This window comes from Scomber scombrus, chromosome 12, assembly GCF_963691925.1.
Source record: "Scomber scombrus chromosome 12, fScoSco1.1, whole genome shotgun sequence".
Taxonomy (NCBI): Eukaryota; Metazoa; Chordata; class Actinopteri; order Scombriformes; family Scombridae; genus Scomber; species Scomber scombrus.
In genome coordinates, this window is record NC_084981.1 from 23,243,486 (window position 1) to 23,269,702 (window position 26,217).

Genomic DNA, 26,217 nt, shown 5'->3' on the forward strand with positions numbered 1-26,217 from the left:
GGATTCACCAGTCAGTCATCTGCGAACAGTGATCTTGTCAGGCATATTGCTTCTAGCGCAACAGAGAATTATGACATTTAGCTTTCTAATCTTTTTTTTTTCTCTTCATTGAAGCACTGCTGAGATGAGGAATAAGGTTATGAATATTAGCTTTGTGCCAGATGTCATGAGTGGGATCCTGTGTGAGGAATTGTTCACAGATGGCCAAACGTTTTTGGAGGATACTGTGAGATGTTTTTGCAAGGTTTTATAGGCCGTGGATGGACTGAGAGGGAGAGGGAGTGGAGACAGGTCTTTTGAGTTTATGACAGTGCATTTAGTCTATGGGCTATTTGTTGCAAGAAGGAGAGAGAGTGTATCTTTCACTGTGAGTGCGAGTGACCTGGAGCTGATCTCTCATGGGCCACTCCTAGAGTTTCACACCCCAGAAAGCTCACATGACCCTGGGTTGGCTGCCCAGGCAAGGCCCAGGCCTCAGGGGCCTGCTATCCTGTTCCACATGGGATACACACATCTCATATTGGCAGGCGAGAAATTCATACACACACACACGTACAGACACACACACAAAACATGATACACAAAGCACACACATGCTGGTGTATATTCACTAAGTGCTCTCCCTCTCAATCTTTCTCTCTGGCACTAACACACAAGCACACGCACTCTCGCACACATAGACACACATTACATTCCCAGAAATCCTCAGAGGGGTAAAGAAGGGCTCGCAAGAGGGAGGGAGAAAAGAAAAAAGTGGCGTTTATTGTATTCAGGCCATTCATAAGCTCAAGACTTGGGGAGGGGGGTGCAGGAGGGTAGCAGGCAATGGGGGGTTCCCTTTGCATGGCTCTGGAAGCCCCTCCCATCTCCAAATATTCTGAACATGCAGGAATTCCTTGCAACGCAATTCCCAAGTAGGGGCACATTTTCAAAAGAGTCTCTCCCTTTAAAGCAGTGAAAAACAGACACAAACTTGAACACATTCTTATGCACCCTTTGCCTAGGATCTTCCAGAAGGCAACTTTCCAATAATGACTACCAAAGTATCCTAAACCAACACACACACACACACACACACACACACACACACACACACACTTCAATACAAAACACTCTCTGTGACCAATGCTGTTTCGCCTCCCTTTTATTCCCGAGGAGGAGGAGAGACAGAGAGAAATCCCCTCGACTATTCTGCGGATAATGACATGCGCTGTCGACAAAACAATATGGCTAGTCTAGACTTCCCTTCCTGCCTTTGCCAGAGAGACACTCCACTATTTTCAGATCTTTGCTCAAAACTTCCGCCAACGCATTTGGATCATATCACTCTGAAGCATAGATTAATCTTTGTAAAACATTGAGCAGCTACAACATAATGAACAAAAAGATTAGGTAGACAGATAAAGTTGTCATTACTACAAGAGAGAAGTAAGTGGGGCTTGCCAGGTAAACAATCAAGGGAGACCTAAGTAATTGCTTCCTGTAATCAAAGACAATTCTATTGAAGTAATTACAGTAAATAACGAGTGCTATGCAGTAACAAAGCAGGTTACTTTGAATGATGACAGTTCTGTAGATCAGCACTGACAGATTCAATAATGACAGTAACTGGTGAGTCATTTACAAGGGTTATTTGTAATTAAAGCACACTGGAGACTTCTTGTTGTCAGAATCTGAGCCAAGTTTGGAGCAATTATTTCATTTGAGGTGATCTGATGGGGAGGAGATCAGAAAAGTCGGGGACGGGGAATGTGTTTAACCAACAACAGCATAAAAAAAAAAAACAGAGCATATTTATGAGTTAATTAAAAGTGTTCCTCAAAGCTTATGGTTTATGAGGGATATGAGACTTTTGCTCCAGTTGTTTGCATGCTTTGTTGTTAGTATTCCTATTAAGTGTAAGCAGACATTTGCTTTTCCATTAGTGTCACATGAACATGTGTGCACATGTGTACACATGTGTACAGCTACACATACATGAGTTAGACACCTTGGGCTCTAGGAAATTGAGCTGGGTATTTCTTACCGTTGGCATTTTACAGAGTAAATGCTTAATCAGACTAGGCAGGTAAAACAATGATAACGAATATGTATTATTGCAGCCAGTTGATTAATCATGTAACCTTTTAGAAAATATTGAATATCAGACCTGTGTTATGTGTTATGGTGGAGGCCATAACACTCTTTGTGAGTGTGTTCCTGTGTGCTGTGTGTTATGGTGGAGGCCCAGCCACTGTTGGCTGTGAGGGGGGAGGGATCAGGCTTGTTGACATAGCCATAGGTGATGGCAAAAATGTCAGTGTAAATGTGACTGCTCTCTCTGTGCCATTTTCCCGTAAAGGGTCATCACCACAGGCTGCCTGACACGCTGGAAACTGCCTCAAGCACGGGGCGCCGACACGACATTAAACTGCAGTATGCCTCCACACACAGACACACACACACTGACTGCCTTTTATTCCCACTTCCAGATCAGTCGAGAGAGAAAGAATGAGGGAGAAAGAGACAGACGGTCCAAGCTAAAATGAAAGTGTAGGGCGATGAATTCACCCTTTCATGTTGAGCACTTTTGCTGTGTAACTATTGATTTTTGCCCTCTTGCCTTTGTGTTGCCGTTTTCTTTTTTTCTAACCTGAAGATAGAAGGCCAGAGCTGGTTCAAATGGGAGCACTTGTGAGGGGGGCCCACAGATTCTTCGCCTCAGTGAAGGAAAGTCCTCACACACACACATACACACCAACGAACACACCGGTAAGATTCCTAAAATCGTGCCTCTTTTGCTGCTTTCTCACTCTTAAGTCTCACTCTTTCACTGCCTCTCAGATGGCTTTTGACACCTTTGACTAGCTGAGCTTGAGTCAAACCCAGCACACAGTGAACGTAGAGAGAGAGAGAGTCAAATGGACTATGGAAGAAGGGAAGGGGGAAGGGATGGTAGAGAGGACAAGGACTATAACAAAAGCTAAGAGCACTTAACAGCACAATGGCACGGCGGTCCTTTCCAAAAGTCAGCTGATGTGCTGAAGGGCGTTCCAAAGTCCTTCAATGTAGACATGGGACAAAGAAAGGGAACCTCAGCAGTTAAACTAAAGAAAAAACATCCTATTTTAACTTTTTTTGTGGGCTAAAAATATATTTTCAGGATTAAAGGCCTAGATTTACTCATAGAAGTCGTCAAGTTAACCCATCAAACTTGTATACTGGATCAGGATTGGCTCCAAACTATTTGTGATGTCACAAATCATGCTCATAGGCCCATCCCTTAAAAATGGATTTTCAATGAGCTTTCCACTTGCAGCAGATGAATGTGAAAGACTTCTAGCGTCAAACTGCACTCACATCATTCTGCACAGTGAAGCTCAGATATTCTACTAAAGGAACAAGAAGATGAAGTGGAGGAGGGCTTCAAGTAAAAAAATGTGTAATTTCAATACCAATGATATAATAGTCTATAATCATCTCTTCATGTTCCATTAACCAAACTTAAGTTTCCCAGGAAGTTTATTCATCAGCGCTAATGTGTAAAGTACTCGCCCATGTGTGCATTTTTCCACATGGTAACTATCTGAGTGACACAGCTTCTGATAAACACTTATAATACACAAGGATTTTCCCACTCATGCTAACCTATCAGCGCCAGCCAAACTGCAGTATGTAGTTAGATAATAGAGGCATGCCAACCCTGCAAGCTAATAATAGCGCATTAGCTCCCAGCTTTTTTGAATAACAGAAGGTTTTAGTATCATGAAGGAGTATAATATGGTCTGCACCCACAAGCTCAAGTTATTGAAGGGGTGGTTAGAAAAACAGGATAAGTCCTTATCTGAGCGACAACCAGCCCTCTTTAAATATTTTAGGTTGTTGAGTTTTTGCATTTATATTTTTAAGTTTTAGCTCATTATTAATGAGTAAACAGAGATCGAGTGTTCGTGCCAATTCTTTCGAATTACCGTAGATACCTTTTAAAGACTATTAAATGAACAATGTAGATTCTGCCTCCAAAATAATGTTGCATCTCCACTTCCTGCTCCTTGTCAGTGTGTCCTTGATAGGCACAGGATGTGGTGTTGTGGGGGTGTGGGGGATTTGTAGTCCTATCAACCTCCCCATACGCAGCCTAGATAAGACTTTCGGGACAGGGGCAGAGGAAAAGGAAGTGAGTGGGTTTACAGCAGGCCTACTTCCTGTGGACCATGGGCCCATGTGGATGAGAGTGATATGCCCCCCGTGGCTGCCGGCGCTCTCGTCACACAGTCCCACCAAGTCACTTCCTAAAAGAGGCAGCCCTCTCTGAGGGTGACTTCCTGTAAGAGTATGACCTCTCTGCTGCTAAATAGAACCTCAGTGGAACAAAGACCTGAGACTGCCCATGGGAGCTCGTGTCTACAATACGTAAATGCAATGATGTGTGTTCGTGTGTGTGTGTTTAACACTGCCACTCAGGCCTTTACTCCAAAGGTTATCAGCAGTGGGAATCTCGGCCCCCAGTCCCTGCTCATCTCTTTGAATTTCACTGGCTCGGAGCGAGAGGGGATGATCAGGTTACATCCAAATGTGCGCGCCCACGAGTGTGTGTACCGCAAGTGGCATGCCTTGTGTTGCTTTGCAAACACACAAAGTAAACGCCTTTGCTGCCCTCCAGCCCACCCTGCTGCTCTTGTGTTTACCTACAGGTATTTGTTATCTAGCTTCTCTTTCCTCTCTCTCTCTCTCTCTCTAAACTCTTAAAAAAGCTTGAGGTCTTTATCTCTCACTCAAATCCCTAAAGCAGGTATCCATGTCAAAAGGACCAAGGGGAGGGGGCCTCAGGGGGCAGCATGTTTGGTCTGGGTCAGCCCTGGGTCAAGCTATGGCCCAGTTGACACACATAAAATCAACCCTCCAACCTTCCGCATCCCGGGTTACCCAGACTAACAACATACCCAGTTACCTCAAACATGGTATTTCACATCTTCATGCTTTTAAGTGACATTACTGCCTAGACTGAAAACAGAATATTTGAACAAGTATGTGTTTATGCTCACCTTCACAGCAAAAACAGTTGTAAATAGACACATTGATTACTGTAGGGATCAAATATAATCTAGGACTACATCATACAAGAACTACATTTACCAATACAAAAGATCTGACATTATTTGTACTTAAATAAATGCACATATGCAGAAGCCAGGTTTGAATGTTAAAAGCAAAAGGTAACCCTAACAAAAAAATTAAAGTGGCATCGACCCATATTCAATGATTAAAAAAAAAATCCACAGGGATACAGGTTCTGACCAGAAATGGCGCTTCTGCTGGTGTTTTCCTGGCATGAAATTGGCTTTGTGTGAGTGTCGTTTGGAGAGCCGGCTGGTAAATTCTCCCGTTCTTTTGTTAGAAAAGGGGGGGCTCCATGCATAATGGTCTTAGCCAGGGAGGTCTGGAACTGTGTCCATAAATTGAATTATTTCAATTTGAGGGAGAGAGAGTGAGAGAATAATGGAGAGTGGCTGTGAGTGTGAGTGTGTGTGTATGTGCGTTTGTGCGTGTGTGTGTGTGTGTGTGTTGTGTGTGACTGTGAGCGTGTGTTTCATTTACATGTGAACATATGCATGTGTGTTGATGGAGAGGGAGACTCATTTTTATTCTTCTACAGGGCTCACATTTACAAGTGAGAATATAAACCAAGTTGCAGGAGATTACAGAAGAGGCCAAATGTTACCTTGCAGCTGGAAGCGATACTGGATAAAAAAGACCGCTGGTTGAGGCTGCCACCGCCACAACTACAATTTCCTGTCTGAAAATTATAGTTTCAGTAAGACATATCTTTCTATTCTCACAAAAAGAGATTAACAGCACACAATCCTTTTATGGATTGTAAAGTAAATTTAGAGGGTACACAATTTGTCTTAAATAATTTTAATCATGAAAATCATATTTCTTCTAAAACCTTTCGAAAATGAACTCTTCAGTCATATCTACATGTTGAGATAAAGCTATTCTTCCAGCTTCGTAAATGCTGCAACAACAGATATGAATGTGTATTTGTATGTATATGTTTGTGTGCAGAGGTGGGGGTTGGGTGAAAATATTCCTGACACAATATAATCGGCAGGGGACCATATGGCAAACTGGCAGCAAGCTATTTATCCTTATCCTCTTTGGAGGCTAAAATTAGCACTTTGCTGTTTGTAGCTTTAAGCTGGACTCCAACTACTGTGATAGGGCTAATAATAAAGAAAAAAAAAACAGCCCAGCTGGCACAACTACTCTGCCTCCTCCACCTTCTGTTTTCATCTTTTTCTCTGTCTCGCTAACTTTTTAACTCTCCCTGTCTCATTTTCATCTCCTTCTTTCAAACACACGCAGAAATAACACGTTCTGGCAAAACTGCCCTTCATTTTCAGAGCAAATCTTGTTAATCTGACCATTAGGAACTGTATCAATATCACATAAGCATTGCTAGAGCCAGGTTCCCCTTTAAGGCCGTATGTCAGGAAAGCCAGGATTTCCTGAACACGGACCCCCTCGGCTAGCTTAAGAACGTAGGATGATGGGGCTAATCTCTTTATCAAAAGCTTAAATAAACGTTGGTGCTCTGTGCATGTGTGTGTGTTTAAGTGAGTTGCTTGTTTGTGTGTGTGTTCTTGTGTGTGCCAAGGGGCCAAACAATGCTTCTCCACTGAACAAAGTGCTAATACTCTGTGTGTTTGCTCTCCCCTCCCTCCTCCATTCCTTCTCTCTCTCTCTCTCTCTCTCTCTCTCTCTCTCTCTCTCTCTCTCTCTCTCTCTCTCTTCCTCTCTCTCTCTCTCTCTCTCTCTCTCTCTCTCTCTCTCTCTCTCTCTCTCTCTCTCTCTCTCTCTCTCTCTCTCTCTCTCTCTCTCTCTCTCTCTCTCTCTCTCTCTCTCTCTCTCTCTCTCTCTCTCTCTCTGATTCTCCCACCATACAAGTGAATGCCCAAACTATGTCTCTTTCATATTCATATATAATTGATAACTCTATATAAAGTGGTTTAAGGTCAAATTTGAAAAGTGAAATGCATAAACAGGTGGAAAAAGCTCATCTGGCCCTACACTTCTGCCATCCACTGACCCAGTCTGCGTCAGCTTCTTCCCTACAAAGTTAACATCTATCTCAGTTCCTCTTCAAGGAACGATCTTCTGTTTGTGAAATGTTGCATGTGTGTCCCCAGTGTAATTCCAGGCAATGTGGGGCTGAATTGAAAGCAGACAAAATAAGGAGTTCAAAACTTATACAAATTGTCACCATTCTGTACTGTGACAAGTTTCCCATTGGCAAGTCCTTCCACACACACACACCAATAATTTCACAAGTGAGCGAGTCTGCTTAAACTTTTTATCCCATTCATTTGCATGACAAGCGCATTACCACATTTAAACTTGTTACTTGTTTACATTTACGAATCACAGCTAAAAAATTGCATTCCAGCAGGAGATATCCAGTAATTTGACAAAAGTGGCATCTTCTTTTTGGAGATGATTACACGAGGACGATGCAAATTATGGTGCTTCATACCGAAATAAACCTGAATTCAGTCCTTGGTTGAAACTTTTCATACAGGATCTTGACAGTTCTGAATAAAAACATCTTTATGTCAAAAAGTACAAATCACACATGGAAAATAACTGCACTGTTCCTAATTTTCTTTTCCTGCAGACACACAGAAAAAAAAAGTTCCAGATAAAAATCCGGGGGGAAAAAAATCCACGTTTACACATTTAACTTTCTTGTCATAATCTCCCCACCACGAAACACAAGAGACCTCTACAAGGCAAAAAGTGTGTGTAAATAGTATCTTTTAGCAAACACCAGTAATTAGATATAGGCATTTGGCATTCGCGCCAGTCGCAAATTAAAGAAGACTGCTTCCTGTAAACAAACAGCGAGAATGTGTCTACATCATTAGCGTGCCACAATTATAACATGGGAGCTAAAGATACATTTCCCTCCCGCTTGTGCTCCCTCACTGGAGCAAATGAAGTAGAACCATTTTTTTTTTTTTTTTTTTTTAATGAATGGCTGTTTTACCCTTTCTTAGAGCGGCAGTCAACAACATGGTCTGATCTAAGTGAATTTATGAGTAAAATAAGGAAGATAAAAGGCAACTTGGTGAGGAATAAGTAACATAAATGATACCAATATTTTCATTTGAAAGACTTACTGAACAGAACACATCCTAAGCAAGCAGAAAGGGTGAGTAAAAGCATATGAGAGATAAGGGAAAAGAGGGAGAGAGAAGCTATTTCATGTGCATGCATGTCATGAATGAATATGTATTTCATGTAAATTGTGCACACAAGGCATATTGTAATGGTCTGGGCTAGACTTTGCATTTCTTTGGTCATGCAAACATGCCCACATGTAACCAACAGATGGAGAGAGACAGACAGAATGAATGCAGGGGTGATATAAAAGTAACAGAGAGAGATGGAGAAACCGTCAAAATGTGCAAGCGATTCCTCTGAATATTATCAGAGAAAATGAAAAACAAGCACGTAGTGAGATTAGAAGCCATACAGAGAGAAAAGAGACAGAGGTGTATGAGAGAAAATGGACATGTGCAAATATGAGGCTCACATGATGATGTGTAAACATTCTCAGCAACACACAGAGTATATAAATCCCAAAGTCAAACAGTCAAATAGCCTCTAACACCTTATCAAACTGTTTTATGACTATTACCTTCCCACAGAAGAGACATTCACTCAAGCCAATAAAAGGCAAGTTAGTGAACCTGATTGATAAAGCAGAAGATGGTTTCACACGTGAAAGGAGGCAGAGGAGAGGAGAGGAGAGGAGAGGAGAGGAGAGGAGAGGAGAGGAGAGGAGAGGAGAGGAGAGGAGAGGAGATGGTTGAAGAGGGAAGGAAGTCATTTTGTTTACTTATATTTTTGATTCTTTTCTTCCACGTGACCCCAGCGGCTGGGTGACACCAGCCTTAATCCTAAAAGCAAACTGATCCCCCACTGTGAGAACCTGATACAATTTCCTCTTTTTTGAGAGGGGCAAACTCAGGCCACTCAGAGTTTGGTTATTGCCTAGGAGGCAATAAAAAGTAATCGAGGGCTATCGTTTTCTGAGAGGCGAGTCACTACAGGTTAGTTGTCGCGTCGCCCACCGTGATAGAGCAGGGTCGTAAAGATCTCAGTGAATCTTGGAGAGGGAGGTCGTGATTGGACACTGAAAGGCCAAACATTTCTTTTCCCAGGTAACCACAGATAATAATGTTTGAGATGCAGTAAATCCAGTTAAGGCTGAATAAACATTGCTACCGGCAACACTGAGTAGATGTGAGGTGTTTTCTCAAGGTGTTTTGAGATGTAATTACCCTTTATGTCTTTAGATATTGATTTTCATAAACAGCATGTGAACAGAGAGTGTACTGTAGGTTTATGATCCTGTGACCCTGCAGATATTAAACAGTTTCTTTAACACATGGACACATGCTTGCACACAGTTTACTGTAACCCTCAAGGGGACATAGAGTAAGTTTAAGTTGGCCTGGCTGCTACTCTTTCACCTCTGAACTGGCAGAGAAGATATTGCTGTTTGCTAACCCTGGTGCATACACCTAAATAGACTCCCAAACAACACTCAGCAGCACTTAATACACTCATCGGGGATAGCTACTCTCTCTCTCTCTCTTTCCCGTCTCCACACACACGCAGCTCCAAAATGCTTTCACAGCATTTACTCTGAGATTCTCTCCTTTACTGCTCATTTTGCTCTGTTTCTTTCTCATTTTCTTTCACTTTGTCTGCTTCCACTCTCTCTCTTTTTCTTCCCGTGTTCACACTCTGAGGAAATCAAGGAGAGAATCGTGTTTGTATCTGCCAGCTACTGTACTTACACACACACACACACAAACACACACATACACACCTCCAGTAATACAGACTGCAGACTAATCAAGAGAGCCGCATGCCTTTTATCTATACCACAGAGTCTCACGTTTAAAGGGATTACCAGGAAAGCTGGACACCAATAAGACAATTACCGGACTGAGGATCTTCCTCAATAATGCCTAGACAATGTCTAGACAACCTGCACCCAAAACTAAGTACTGATTCTCTGAAGTCCTATCTTTGTGTCCTTCTATAATAACAGATAAAATAAATTAATGCTTTTGAAAATGTCTTTATTGAATTTTTATATTAGGTTCTGGTTACATGCTCCTGTGAAGAAATTAAACTACAAGCTGTCATATTCATACTCTCTAGTTGTCATTGTATATGTGCCAATGCAACCAATGTACTTTATTATGTGTTTTTTGGTACCTGCTAATTAAATTGCATCTAATTCTCCTCCACAGGAAATTTTTCAAGTGCAGCTACAGGCTACCGGGAGAGAAAAGCTGGTCAGGGAGGGGGATACATACAGAGAGACACACATAGTTCTCTCTTCCAGTCTACTGGACAATCGGACCAATTAATCGGTGACTTTGAGGGGGCCACGTGAAGCCAAGTGATTGGATAAGCCAAATCTAGCTTCTGATTGCCTGGCACCCCTGTCCATGTCCCGATTTGCCCGCCCCAGCCCTGGAGACAGGCCAATGAGGAGCCAGAAAGCAACAGCTCCTCTGTGGCCTGACCTTGTTGGAGGGCACAGAAGTCAGAGGGTGGACGGATGGATCACAACATCAGGAATATTCCAGCCTGATCGATGGGAATTCACAGCCAATACAGTGACTCAGAATAAATGGGATGATGCTGTGTCAAGACAAGATATTAAAATACATATAAAAACCAGGAAAGCTGACTATCCAAATGTCTTTTAGAGCCACATCCTGAAGACGAGGGAAGCCAAGTGCCACATCCTCCACCAAGATGATCCTAGCTGTAATTCAAACTGACAACTGCTGGAGCAAAGGTTTCCTTTTCAGCCATTAGGTTACCACAGATCTTTGCATTTAAGTGATACTTTACAGTGACTTCTGGAGCTTATTTGTTTTCTCTTACGTTTGTTACGGGTGTTCTTTTCATTCAAACGCATCAAAGTAGGATCCACTCTAATCATCCAGTGGAATGCAGGAGTTAGTTCAGGACAGCAAGAGAAATTAACATATTAGATTTACACATATGCACAGTTATTGTAGGTCCACCAAATAGCAAAAATCTGCATAAATTTAGTGTCAAGCATTCTTGCAGCTACACCAGCCAAAAAATAAAAAGCCTTAGAGCTAGATATCCAACCAACAACCAGAAGTCTCCAGCCACTACTCAGACACTAGAAATGTATGCAGACAATAACACGTAGCCTTACAGGGAGCTATTTGCCTTGGCGCAGCGCACTGTACTCTTTACAAACGGTCTGGGTAATTGGTGATACATATCTAATATCGCCAGTCATCGCCTCACTCCCTGGATGTTTCTGACAAGCGGAGAGGGAAACCCTGTAGCTTTCAAAAACAGAGCAAACACTCTGCTGCGCTCCTCTGCTCGACTCACACGCAGCTGCCCGATTCAGTGCCTGAATGTTATTCTGTTTCCCTCGCACGGCAGGCCCTCGGAGAAGCCAAGGGGTGTCCTTACAAATTCACACAGGCAAAGAGGAGTACTTTATACTGGGAGAAAAAGAGACGGCCCGGTCATGTCCGCGAGGGACACCCTTCCATCGTAGGCATATATGATCTGTTAGCTTTCCCTCTGCCCTTCAAGCATTACTCTTCACAGAAAAGCATGATCCAAGGCACAACAGCTACAATGAGGTTTCTCCAGAGGGCTTCTGGGTATTAAACAAAGGGGCCTGTTGGCAGGAACTAGCTAGCAAACAGCTGGGCTAATAGAGTGGGACTAATTAACTACAGGGCCGCTCTCTGACTCTCCCTGTCGAAGCTTGCTGGATGTTTACAAAGATCTCCCAGAGAAAGGGAGGAGAAAAATAAGAGGCTTTCTTCTTTGTCTGCTCTTTAGGGAGAGAGGAGAGGAGACACCCAGGACCGATTTTAATGACATGTGTGAAGCAAATGTGATCCTCCCTCCATTTTTCTTTTTGACTGCCAATGGAATTCAGTGCTAAAAAATACCATCGGCATTGTGGTCAAAGCATAAACACCCATAACTAAGAACTCAGCATGAGCATTGTCACCACATGCAAAATTAAAAAAGCATTTTTTTTAAAATTGCTGACATTGTCACTGTTACACAAACAAAGCACTGCAAAAACTCTGCTGATGGATAAAAGGTCTAAGGTTTATCATTACATATCAGATTTTTAAAAGTTACATTGATATCTCTGATCTTATGTAACGCGAAGACCTCCTTGCAATTCCTGCAGCTCTTGGATTTGAGAGTGTGAGTGCTACGTTTCCGGGTAGGCATGAGGATTTTTATACCAGTGGGCAGTGAACCGTTCCGAAAAGAGGGCAGAGCGGAGCATGTGTTTGTCTCAGGAATAGCCTCAGAAAAAAGGCTGAGAGCGAGGAGACTGGAGTTCACTAGTTAAGGGCCCTCGACCATCCAGCATCCTTCCTCTGAGCTGTTTCGCTCTGCTGGAGGGGGAGGATGGGAGGGAAGACGAGGGGCAAACATGGAGCAGGATGATGGTGAGGCAAGCAGGGAGGAATTAGAGGAAAGATTGAGCGCAAGAGGAGGTGTAGAAAGAGAGTAAGAGGGTGGATTGATAGACTGAGGAGAAGGAGTAAAGGCGGTGGAGGATGGATGAGAGGGAGAATGAGTAAAGGCGAGAAAGATGGATATTAGCTGGGCAGCTCTACGGGCAGAGGGGAAGAAAATGAGGAAAGTGGAAGAGAGAGACAGGGAGGGAAAGGTCAGTGAGAAAGCAATCTGTGAAAGGTAGAAGAGAGAAAGTGGTGGGGGGAAAATACAAGAGGAAACATGAAGAAATCGCTAGAGAGGAAATAAGAAAAGAGAGTGAGGGAAGGAAAGAGAGGAGGAATGAATATAGAGACAAATAAGGAGAGAAGTCAAATTTGAGAAAAAAAGATGAGAGAAGACAAAAAAAGATGATAAAGTAGCAAAGAGTGTAAGTGTAGCAGAGAGACAGAGATGACATGAAAACATAAAGAGGGTAAAAGAAGGAGGAAGAACAGTGAGAGAAAGATGGGGAAGATGGAGAGAGTAAAAGGAACAAAGAGAGGTGAGAGAAAGGGAAAAGGAGGATAAACAAAGGTAGTGTTTTAGAGTGAGTGGGAGGCATGGAAGGAAAAAAAGGGGGGGGGAGAGAAAAGCATGCGGATACATAAGGAGAGAGAAACCGACTGAGAGTAAAATGAAAGAGAGAGATGCAAGAGTAGGTGGGAGACAAGGGAAAACAGGAGAAGACAGGGAGGATGCAAAGATGAAAGAGCGAGAGAGAGAGGGAGGAGAGACAGTGGGGTGAAGCTGTCGGGGAGAGAGCGAGCAAAGTGCCAAACAGATAAATAACCAGCTTACTGGGATTACCAAGTGACTGACACACAATTTGCCAGAGCCGATATGACGTGGCAGTGATAGCTCTTAACCCATATAAACCTGAAACCAGTCCAAGATGTCCCCCGGTATTTGCTGTTGTCACTGCGTCCTGATGTGTGTGTATGTGTGTGTATGTGTGTGCCCGCATAAACACCACATAAACAAAGCAATCACACACACACAAGCATCTGCAAAATTCAGAAAAATGTTGAGAAAAACATTCAATGCTACCTGATTCAAAAGCCTACATTAAGAATAATACACTACATGGCCAGATAACAGACAGCACTTTTACCTTTGGCCATAGCATAAGTGGAAATATAAGCTTATTGAAAATAGTTCATTAAAGTTGTGAAACTATAGCAACAGGGAATTCATAAAATGCCAGTAAATCCTGTTGCGTTTATAGATAATAAAGCTACTTTGTAACACTCTTAAATTTACCTAATTTAGCAAACCTGGTTCATGAGTTAAAGACACAAACATGCATGCATCATGTTTAGCTCTCAACTCTCCTGTAACACAAATCAAAGCACCTCATTCTTTAAAGCTGACACATGCCGAATGTACACATTCATACACACAAACACACACTAGCCCACATTTTATCCTCTAATGAACTTCCACAACAAACAGAAACCTTCATAACCCGGGAGGGGAAAGGGTGAGATACGAGGAGATAGAGAGATAGAGATGGTGGCAGAGAGGGAGAGAGAGGGAGAGAGAGAGAGAGAGAGAGAGAGAGAGAGAGAGAGAGAGAGAGAGGAGGCGGGCCAGCATAAGGAGTCGGCCTATAATTGGAAATATGTGAAAAATGAAGTGTCAGTTTGGTCAATAGAGGGCAAAGGTCACAGAAGCAGGAGCCCAAACTCGGCACAGAGCACGCTCATTAGAGTGACCAATCAGATCGTGCCTGGCTGCCCAAGACCATTAGTCATCAAAGGTAGAGGCGTACACACACAAACACACACAATGTTGCTTTGTCTTCCCCTGTTTCCCTGTAATTTGACTCTATTTTTATCAGTCTGGATTCCTCTTCCATATCGTCTGTCTATCTTTTATTTTACCCTAAACTAATGTCTCACCTCTCAGTCCCTCAGCTCCTCACTGCCTCTTTGCTAGAGAGAGCATTACTAAGTGAGAAAGAAAGACAAACACAATGTGAGAGTTAGAGAGAGAGAGAGAGAGAGAGAGAGAGAGAGAGAGACAGAGAGAGAGAGAGAGTTTGTAAGTGTGTGTGTTTGTGTGTGAAAGACAGAGAAAAAGAGAGGATGAGACAGTGTGTGAGACGGACAAAGAGACAAAGAGAGAGACAGAGTGTGTGTGTTGACTATATAAATGGCTGCTCGTTGGAGTGGAAGGCATGGCGGCGCTCTCTGCTCCCACCCAGGCTCTGCCTCCTGGCACTGGCAACCCTGCAAACTGCTCGCCTTGACATCGCCTTCAATAATATATGAAGTTGCTTTTTTGCCTACAGTTTGTTTGCAACGCCGCCGCCCCCCCACCACCAACCTATTCTCCCACTGCTTCCACACACACACATACACACACATACACACACACACAAATATATTCTTTGAGTACATGCAAGTCCAGCATCAGCAGAGTTGTCTGGTCAATGAGGGTTATACACTATATATTTGACTCAAATGTAAGCTCAACACAATATAAATGAAAAACTATTGCTAAATTCTGTGCACATGTTACATCTTGCACATTTGTGACGGTTTATATCCAGGAATTTTAAGTTCAACTGCATATATTGTCAACCTGTAATTAGGGTTGCAAGCTTCAAAGACAACATTTCTTGATAAGAGATGTAACTAATCATTAATGTCAGAAAAACCTCTCCAACCTGTCGGCTTTTCATGTTCTGCAAATAACAGCCTTGTTTTTAGCCTAGCTGTTATGTATTTTAATCCACTAAGGATCTAAACTGGTTTTATGGGCCTGGATTTTCACAAAGAGGAACATGCAAGGTTCCAAACAATACTTAAAACATGAAAATTGCCGTCACCATCTTGTGACAAGGTTTTCTTGAAAAAAAAACTGAATATTCCTGAATGCTCAGAAAAGTCCATCTTGAGACTTACTTGGCAGGGAGTCCTGCAAAATAAATATTGATATGATACAATATCATTGAATGAATACGAGAAAATGCACACAAGCCTAATATGCTTGGATGCAAAGCTAACTGCACGCTGATGGACTGTAATTTAAAACAAACACAAGTCACAGGGTGGCACAGGATGTCAGAAACCGGCCTCTGATGACAGGACTTGGGTACGAGCCATCTACCACACCATGTCCACTCTGCCAATGTGACCCTGAGCGAGACAGTGAGTTCCTACCAGGTACAGACTCACTCCTTCTTAACTGACCGTGACCTTTGACCTTTCTGTTGGTTATTCACAATAACTGCAAGCTGTTGTAAAAACTCATTCCTTCTGCACACAGTGTAAACATGCCTGTCAAACCTCCATAATAAAGTTTTCTAGCATGTATTTGATATATCTGATGTAATACCCTCAGCGCCTGGGTCTACATGTTAACCTCGTCCCCGTCCTCCCCAAAGATGCAGACAAACAACCTTACCCTGTTCACTGCTGTTGTCGCCGCTGTGTGATGTGTGTCCGCCGCTGGACGGTCCCGGTGTGCCTCCAGAGCGCGTGGATGCCGTGTCGTCATGATCTCTGTTCCAGGACGTCTGTCATAGCAATAGAGAGGACAGACAGGTCAGTCAGTTCATGTAACGACAACTTTTTTTTCTTTCATCTTTAGTTGTGTCAATTTTTATTGTACATTATGTGTAATGAAGCACGAACACACACACACATACACACACACACACAAATTCATCATTTGGCATCTCTCAGCCATGTCACACAGTGTTTGTGAGCCACTACAACAATCTTATGGAATGAGGATTATAGGAGACTCGATGAAGAGAAAGGCCCAGACGAATAGCAAACGAACATGTTGTATTAGTTCCCAGCTTTCTGAGGCATGCAATCCACGGCTGCCTCCATTTGGCTCAAACCACTAGCAGATGAAAATACAAAACAGCTACAACTTAAGATAGGCCGCAGCCAGCGCCAGGGAGTGATGTCATCCACACAGACCAGAGACCAGAGAGACGGAGAGAGAGGTAAATAACTCAAAGTATTGCTGCTCAAGTATAAATCCTCTGCTTCGTCCAAAATTGAAACAAAATATAGATAGGCAATCCCACTAATGTAGATTTAAATTTCATAACAGAATGAAGTCAGAGACATAACCAAATGAACTAAAACGTTTTCCCACAGAGTTTTTCTCAAGTAAAAATGAAACAAGAATAATGAATGACCAACTGAAATAAAACTGACGTTATATAGACAAATAAAAAAAGTTTCAGCATTACCACAGAGTGGAAGTCCATTATTTTCTCAAAAAGTCCAAGAACATTTCATAACATCTCAGCAAAGACTAGTTACTTCCTCCTGGTTAATGTCTTCAAACACAAGCAGCTGACCAGAAAAGAGAGACTCAGGAGACATGGATTTATATATAGTAGGGTGTGAGTAAGTGTGCGCGCATGTGTGTGTGTGTGTGTGTGTGTGCATTTGTACAAGGGTAAAGGACAGTCCGAGGCCAGATGAGTGTCAGCTGTACACCGCATGGCAGGGAGCGTATGGTCGAGACAGGAGAATAAAGAGGAGACACACACATAGAAACACACACACACAAATGGTGTTCAGAAACACACATAAGCAGATGTCAAATGCAAGCATACAGACATAAACATATTAACACACCTATATATTTGGTGCTTACATTTATGCACGCATACACAATGCATAAACTGTTCAACAAACACACACCCACATCACACTCTGCCCCATACAAAGCTGCTGCGTGCTATTGAAACTAAACCAGATGTTACCTCTTATCTCTCTGTGCCTCTGAAAAGCAACATTAGCGCTGAGGACAGGAGAGAAAAGAGACTTCAAATAGAAGGAAATGGAATCTAATGTCTTATCACATGCAGCTAGCTATCACAAACAAACACGCAACCAAAAAAACACCCAAAAAAAACACACACACACACACACACAGAAACACTTGCTCAAGCCTACTCTGCTGCCCGCGTGAGCCTATCTTTGCTCTGTCAAATCAAATGAAGCAGATATCAAGGGGCAATGTGGTGTTTGCATCACGCTTTTAGGGCTACGTGACGAAATGAGTGATAGAAACCCACATGGAGGAAGAGAGGAGGGAGAGGAGAGGAACACACTGGGGAACAACTGGTTTCAATTGGGATACTAGCGGCGCTGCCTTTCTGAGGAGGATTTGGAGTTGAGTTTAGCATTATGAAAAAAAAGGAGGCATTAATTCATGACACAGGGTTTGTTTTAAACAAAATGTAGATGGAATAAAATAACAGAAAAGAATATACAAGTCAGCAAATTCAACACATTTGGGGTCTATTAGAGCTCGTTTGATGTTCCTGGGCTATGAAATTATAATCCAGTGCTTACATGGACGATATAATCGTTGTTTTCCAAATTAGGCTTTGAGGCTTTGCAATAAAGAGGAAAGTCACTGCACAAAGGCATGACTGGGATAGTGATTGGGTAGATAAATGTTGATTTTAAATGGGATAAGATACCAAAAGGATCTTTTTTTCCACCTCTTACAAATTCTTTTTTGCTGACCGTGGAACAGTGAAAAATGAAACACCCGTGCATGACCGAGTAACTCCAGAGAACATCAGAAGTGAGGTAATCCAGACCACATGCTCGGCACGCAAACAGTTAACGCTGGCTTTTGCCAGCTCCTCCAAAAGTGCAGTTTTTAAAAATGAGCAGAACTTGTTTATACAGAGCTATGTGAAAAAGAATAGCTCAGTACCCCGGGGACCCCGAACGGCAAGTATTAAAAAACCCCAGAGCCTCTGCTTGCAAAAAGGATATGTTTTTTCTTTTTTCATTTTCTTTTTGTTATAATTCTGTAACAAATTCCACTTGAAAATATAATTAGAAAGTGGAAGGGGAAATGGCAAACTAATGCATTAGCTGTAATTGAACAAAAGAGCGCTTTGCCTGCTGGGAGGTGGCCGCTGAGGCCCCATGGGAAAGGGGGCGGGGCTGAGACAGGGCCTGGTGGCATCTCCGCAGGGACGGGGAGTTTATTTATAATCACAGGCCGCCCTTGGACGGAACAGGCCCAGCACTGATCTAACACGCAATTAATACACACACGGCTGAGATCACACAACCCACACACACACACACACACACACACCAGTACACACAGGTCATACGGCATGTGCGCACACACCCATGCACAAATACACCATTTTTCAAGACGCTTAGCTTGCACACACGCAAATAGTTTTCATCTACCTTTTATGCAAACACATCACAGAACCATACTCACAGTCCATATTTAACAAAAGCATACACCTTGACCACAAGACACACAGTGTCAAAAAAAGAACACACACACACACCCTGTGCCAACAAGACAACAGCACACAATAAAGAGGCCCACCTTCAATATATGGGACATGTTAATTCTCAAGATGAATAGATGCATAAACAGAAAGCTCGAGGAAACAGAGAGAAAAAGAGAACTGTCCCTCTGCACACATAGCTACAAACTTGATTTATTCTACGTCCCCTTAATGAGCCGCCATGGTGTCTCTCTCTCTCTCTCTCTGTCTCTCTCGCTCTCTCCTGTGCAGGATGTAGATTAATTCAATGCTTAATTGTTTAGTAAATTCAATTTTCCACATTCTATTCTGCCTAGCTTTAGCTAAAGTTCTTAAATCTGCCGCGCCAAGCCAAGGGAACCCTGTTTGTGAGCTATGCATACCTTTTTTTTTCTTCTTTCTTTTTTTTTCATTACCATTTTTCTTCCCTCAACCACCCTAATTCGCCATGAAAAGATTTTCCTTGCTGGAAATTCTGATTCCGCTATGATCGGTGAGGCATTCCAATCCAATGCATTCTCATTGTGCCGCGTCTAAGATGCAAGGGGGCTTCCCTTTCTCGCTGTGCCAGGCCCCATATCATACAAGCGCTCATGCAAGAAATGTTGCCTTGCCAATTCATTTGCAATAATAAAGAAAATGGTTAAGGTTGTTGTGCTTTGCCCCCCTCCCATCCCTCCCTTCTTTCCTCGACTCTGAAATATCTTTTTGTGATGATATGGATATTTACTTTTCACTCTGTGCCAGCCAGTATGCAGGAATAATCATATGTGCATACTTAACGGCACAGACATAATAACCCCACACACATACACTCTTCAGTGGTGGTACATCTGAATCAAAGATGACAGTTGGGCTACTCCATCCCCCAGAATGCTTTGGTGCATCTGTTCTCTGCGGTTGTTTTCTTTAACACCATTTTTGACCTTTGCAACAGCGCTGCTTCCTCAAGTCGAAATCTGCGAGAATGCCATGTGTTGCAGCAGCGAGATGGCCTGCAATAACTCCGGACACATTCTCCCACTCAGCTGAATGCTGGTAGGGAAGCTGTTAGTGAAAGGGGCTGAAAGGCCAGCTATTGTAAACTCTTGTTTACTTTGCTTTCCACTGTGACTAGATAAAGCAGGATCTGCCTCTCTGATAACCGGCCATGCAAGTGCTTGCCCAACTACCTCCGCTTTTTTCCTGCTCTCTCCACCCCTCTCCACCCCTCTCCTCCCCTCGCTGCAATATTAGTGCTTCCAAAATGAAAAGAAGGGTTGATAATGGTATGCGTGGTGCAAAAAAAGAGAGTGAGGGAGCAAAAGACCCCCCCCCCCCTTCCATTCTGTTCTGCACTCCCCTTCCTCCCTAACTCTTCACAATAGACAAAGAAAGAAGAAACAACCTTATAATTGCTGAAGGGGGTGAAGGAGAAAACTGGATTTGGTCTCTTGAGTAAGTAAAGTATGCTACATTGAATAGCCGTCAGGTACTCTTCAATCGGCTCTTCAAAACCGGTGGGTTAACCTCGTAGAGACAACCAAAGATAATTACATGTTTGAGATAATTACCAGAGCTTTCAAAGTCCATTTAGATGACACTCGTGGAAACTGACAAACTGATTTTCTTTTTGTCTGAGGCCTCCTCCACTTCAGCTCTCGCTACAGACTCCTTGTTTACTCTCTTGTGAGTTGAAATCCAAACAAAAACATTAACTCAAGTGCTCTCCCCTCCACGCCATCTAACCCCAAACAAAGCATATTTCCTTTTTTCAGTTGTCAATGAAAAGGCAGGGCGTAATTTCTTAATGACATGCTTTGCTGCGGTTCCTTCATTAGCTTAGCCTAGCTTGACTTGCAGCCGCTCCGCTGGGATGTTCTCGGTGGATCCCTTGGAGACGGGCTGTTTGTGACGGTGGCCATTGTCAGAGGCTCGCGGGGGGTTAAGGGGGAGAGGAACTTTCCATTAGCTAAGTACACATGTGTTAAGCCAGGTTATTGTTTACTTAGCCAAAGAAACCACAGCAGGCCTCGGGGACAGACATGGCCACCCATCATAAGTAACACGAGACACAAGCCAAGAACTTTATTTGCAATTGGGATCTTGTGGCTATCACAACAGAGTATCTGTGACAGAGTACAACTCCACTAAGCACTGGTTTCCAGCAATAATGCATGACTTACAAACAGCTAATAAATCAACCAAAAAGTTCAGAGCTTAGTACAAAACAACAAATTGGATGTCTGAATATATATGAAGGTATAAGAAGCTCCTGGCGTTCCTATTCTTTGAAGTTACTCTGGCCTTGATTTGCTTAATCAGAATCACCCCTACTTGCTATTCCACCACAATAATGAAGAGGCTAAGAAACACACAAGTCACGTGGTCGCCTCTTTGTATCACTTGTTGAATCCTTAACAGCCGCCTCGCATTCACTCCCCAAAGGAAAAAAAAGGGGAGTTCAGGGGTAGGGAGGGAGGAGGAGGTGTAGAGAAGGGAGGGGGTGAGTGGGGGTCAAACCTCTCCTCTATTCAACTACAAAAGCCTCTATTACTAACAATCACCACGATGATTCAAAAGTTTGTATTAGGAACAGCAGCGTGCCACTGTAGGAGAGAGAGGGAATGAAAAAAGAGAGAGAGTGTGTGTGTGCGCCTGGTAAGTCGAGTGTAACTCGATCCATACTTCAACGAGAAGCGGATAGATTAGCAATAGCGGTGTACTGATTAGGAAAATAGTGGCTGACCCCGGCGCTCAGGGTTTCCATTGAGTTAGGAGGGAGGGCCAGGGGTCACTCTTTGACCGCCAGAGTTACCTAAACTAACACTGCTGGGTCTCACTGACCTGGAAACCAGCACTTGTATGGCATAACAGTGCCAATTGTTGGGAAAAGATACCGCGATAGCACTATCAAGAGTAAATTCTTACACAGTGACCACAACACTAAGCACACACAAGCAGGGTTTGTTTAAGAAAGATTGTGCGGGACATAAGCAAAACAGCAACAGATCCCTAACGTATAGATGTCATTTCAGATTGTAGACTATTTCACATTCTTTTAACATGATTTCAACAGCAAAAAAAGATCACACTCTGAAAATGTCTGTTTCACAAAGCCACTCTAATGTAAAAACACCTCTCCACTAAATTAACTCAACAGATCAACTGCTGAGTATTCATAATCGTTTAAGACCCTCTCACATCCACAAAAAGTCAGGGGGAGAATATTTTTTTAAGGGAAGTTTCAATCATTTCCAGCCCCACTTCAGCCTGCATGGCTCAATCAAGTAGAGGAGCTCTTGAGACTTGGAGTGAGTCCTCGGCACTATTAGTAGTGTTCTGCTCTACAGCGGAGAGCCTGGGCCCTTGGAGTTCATTAGCAAATTGCTGCGCCCCTTCCCAATGCTCTCTGTGCAATTAAAAGCAACTGTGTAAATGACGTACAGCAGCGTGGAAATACCTCCCCACTTCTTTGGACTGGGTGAACATGTGTGTTAGGCAAATAGGCGACATAACAACAAGAGGACTGAAACAGTCGCCGCCATATGAAGCGAGGACACAAGTCTTTCCACATAAAAGGTCTGTGCAAAAATAGCACAGCATAAAATAATTTCATTTTGTCTTTTATGTGTATTCAGCTGAGCTGAAAGCACGATGTATAAGGAAACTGAAAATGTGTTGCTCAAGTGAAGAAAAGGTGGTGGGAAGCTCTCCAGGGAATGGCAGGGAAAGGGTTAAGAAAGTCCAACTGGTGCTAACCAGTCACTCCACTCACATAGCACCTGAGGGGGGTGCTGCATTTATCAGGCCAGTCTGAACACACACATGCACACAGCAGCGTACACACAAACACATACAGACACACGCATATGCATACACTTGTATGCACACAGCTTGTGCACATTCACACACACCTTCACAGAGACACACATACACACACAAACACAGAAGGCTGAGCCCAAACTGGCTGGGCTGCATTCACAAGCCAGCGCAGAGCCTCTCTGACTTTTTCACCTCTCAGCTATGCTCTGCTTTCTTTTGAAAGGGGCGCTCAGCGTCCCTCCAAACTCGCCTGACAACAAAATGCCTCGCCTAACAAAACAATGTAAAGACATGTAAAGAATATTCAGAATATTACTGTGATGACGCAAGGGTGCATAATTCAGCCAAGAAGTCAGCGCTGTTGGATTGTTGAGTTTAATAAATTCAAAGTATTTTTTTTCCTCTGACATTTTATTTTCTCCTCTGCTACAGTCGCCTCACTGGAATAAATTGGTTTATGAATAAATGAGCCTTCTTTCTCCATCTTGTTAACATTGTTCTTTTGTGCAAATTCTCAGCATTTTTTTCCAGTCCACTTCAACTTTATGCCCGAGGGCATATATTAAAAATACATATGGAAAGAGATAATGCACACACAACGCAAATTCGTTAAGGATGTCACCGCCTAACAACTGCAGATAAGATGTTTCACAAAAATAGCCCACAAAATTCAAAAAATATATATTCAGCCGCAAGTAAGTCATGAAGAGCAGTGCCATTAGATTGACAATATAAGTATTCAGCAGTGAGAGGCATGCACCCCCTGCCTCTGCCTGTTTGGATATGCCCATTTACACACAGCCTGCTGCTGTGGACAGTCTCCATGCTATCCTACTGGAACATCAGCCCATCCTTCAATATTACACATCTGTCAAAAAGTTTTCCCTGCGTTTTAATGCAAGCTATGCCTTTAGGTCATTTATATTATTCTGTCAGTGTAAACATAAGCTCATGTGGTTTTGCCCTGAATTGGTTATATGTAGAGACCATCATTAGATTAAAATAGGCCATGTCTTCATCTTACAGTCAATTAAAGATCTGCATCAGTGCCCCGGAGCACAACATAATTTTCTTCATATACCTAGAAACCCAAGGGTTTTAACGCACTCTATTTCCATATACCATAAGGCGTCATTCCATATCCTGACCTATCTATTAAAAAAAAAAAAAAAAAAAAAAAAAGAAAGAAAAAAAAACTTTTGACAACTGAATCCCCGGGAGAATACAACAAGCCGTTCAAAGAGACACTTAAATGCACAAGTGGCGTCTGTGTTATTTAATTCTGCTTCTGGATTAAATGAAGTATTATCTTCCGGGTGATCTTTCTCATTTCCATAATCAGACATAAGGGCCGGGGATGGAGGAGTGCATGCGCGGCGGGGTGGGGGTCTTCCCAGTCGGGCCCCAGCCCTGCCATTCAGCCCAGAACATAAAAGCCAGTGGCCGTCTCTCTCTCTCCCTCCCTCCCTCTCCCTCTCTCTCTCTCTCTCCCTCTCTGGAGCCCTCCACTCAGACCAGCCACTCAACCATATGGAAGTCCGCGGATTTAAATTATTTAGCCTAATCGCTTCATTACTTTTTATGTCCGACTATCCAACTAATCCCTTTAATTTGGACACTTGATTCCCCCCCACCGCCCTCGCCGTTATCCATAGGTTATAGCCGCTACTCCTCCAAGCCATTCCACAAAACTCTGTGCGACAGTTTAACTTTTTGAAACATGGTCTCATAGCCTGCAACCCTGTCTCCTGCACAAATGAATCGTGCTATTAATGGCCGAAAATCCAGATTTGCATAATTCTAATCATCGTTGCTGTTATCATTATTTAACGGCAGTGTATGGACCATTAGGGTCATGCCTGTGCGCGCACTACAATGTCCCCGGAGTGCCAACAGTCAGTGGAGCACATAATGAAGGCTGTGGTTATCTGTGATATCTGCACAAAAGGAAACACTCCCTAATCTACCTTTAATACCCGCTGCCTCTATAGCTTTCAAAAAAATAACCCTTCTTATTGGTGCTGAATCTCTGCACTCTGAGTGAAATAAAGGAGGAGGAGAGGAGGGGTCTCGATAAGCAATGTGCACTCATGTCTAAGGAAAAATACTGACAAGACGCGTAATGAACCGTGAACTCCACAGTGGAGAAACCAAGGCACCTAAACCACAGTCTGCAGCCCTCTCCTGGGCTACAGACAACAGAGAGGCGCTGATAACGTTTCGTTTTGATTCAAAAAGAGACAGAGAGGAGAGAAAAAATGGAGAGAGGCTCTAAATTAAAATCGACATGAAACAGGTCAAGTTTATGGCGATGCTTTTTCGAGCTAATCTCCTCAGGTCGGTTCCGGGTTCAAGTCTTAATGGGCCAATAATAGCAACATTATTCAGAAATTTTTTCATTCCGATGGATGGAATGTAAAACGGCCTTAATCATATGCAAATAACAGCGCAGCGGAGTAGTGACCCAGAATAGCTGAATAGCCAGCAGGGAGAACACACACACCAAACACGCACGCGCGCACACACACACACACTCACACACACACACACACACACACACATGGAGGGTGACAGAGAGAGAGAGAGAAAGAGAGAGAGAGAGAGAGAGAGAGAGAGAGAGGGGGGGGGGGGGGGGAGAGAAAGAGGGGGAGGGAGAGAGAGAGAGAGAGAGAGAGAGAGAGAGAGAGAGAGAGAGAGAGAGAGAGAGAGAGAGAGAGAGAGAGAGAGAGAGAGAGAGATACCTGATCAAGGGCCACAGAAGATCTTGTGATTTCTTCGTTGTCTGATTTGGACCCGCCCTCTCTGTCGTCTATGACCAAGTCGATGGGCATCTTGCCTTTCAAGCAGCTGATGTACCGGTGACAGAAATTATCACACAGCTCGTGTACCTACAGAGAGAGGAGGCAGAGGCGTCACACACTTACCCAAAAAGGGAAATCACCACACAAGAGTGACATGTGCAACCACAACACCGCCCCAACGCATACAGACACACACGATTGCATAAATCCGACATAAAACGATGACTGATCACTGACACTATTTCATTTTGGCACTGTGATCAATTATTGAAAGGGCTCAAAAACTCATCATATGTCTACTGTTAAATTTTATTTATTTATTTGGCCTTTAAAAAAAGTTTTTTATCCTCATCTTTAATCTGAAATTATAAAAAGTTGCAATAAGATCTCTCCTTCCAGCTAAGGTGTGCCCAGTTCTGGTGCCGTGCCGTGCCATGCATGGCACAGTGCACTCCATCTGCACTCTGATGGTAACTTTATTTTTTCACCTCTCAAAATAGAGATATCGTCGAAAATTGACAGTGACACGAGGGCTCAGGGGCTACAACGCACTCAACACCCGTGTTAAATTCATCATCGGTGCCCCGGGTAGTGGCCATTAGAGGAGGGTGACCCGCTTGACTGACATTTAAGGTAAACTGTTTAATTTCGTCTACTTATTACATTATCACTGTCAATGTGGCGCATCCTGTCGCCTGGGAAACAGAAATGTTAGATGTGCAGAGA

At 43.1% G+C, this 26,217-nt stretch overlaps 1 protein-coding gene across 1 annotated transcript in view; it reads right to left on the minus strand.

The window, feature by feature from the left end:
- Nucleotides 1–26,217, minus strand: part of LOC133991724 (homeobox protein Meis1) — an 83,190-nt gene that overhangs the window by 51,375 nt on the left and 5,598 nt on the right. Inside the window, exons 6-7 of the mRNA XM_062430248.1 lie at nt 25,432–25,578; nt 16,009–16,120 (exon numbers count right to left, since the gene is read on the minus strand). Of these exons, the coding sequence (XP_062286232.1) occupies nt 16,009–16,120; nt 25,432–25,578 (259 nt within the window). The remainder of the gene's footprint in view (nt 1–16,008; nt 16,121–25,431; nt 25,579–26,217) is intronic.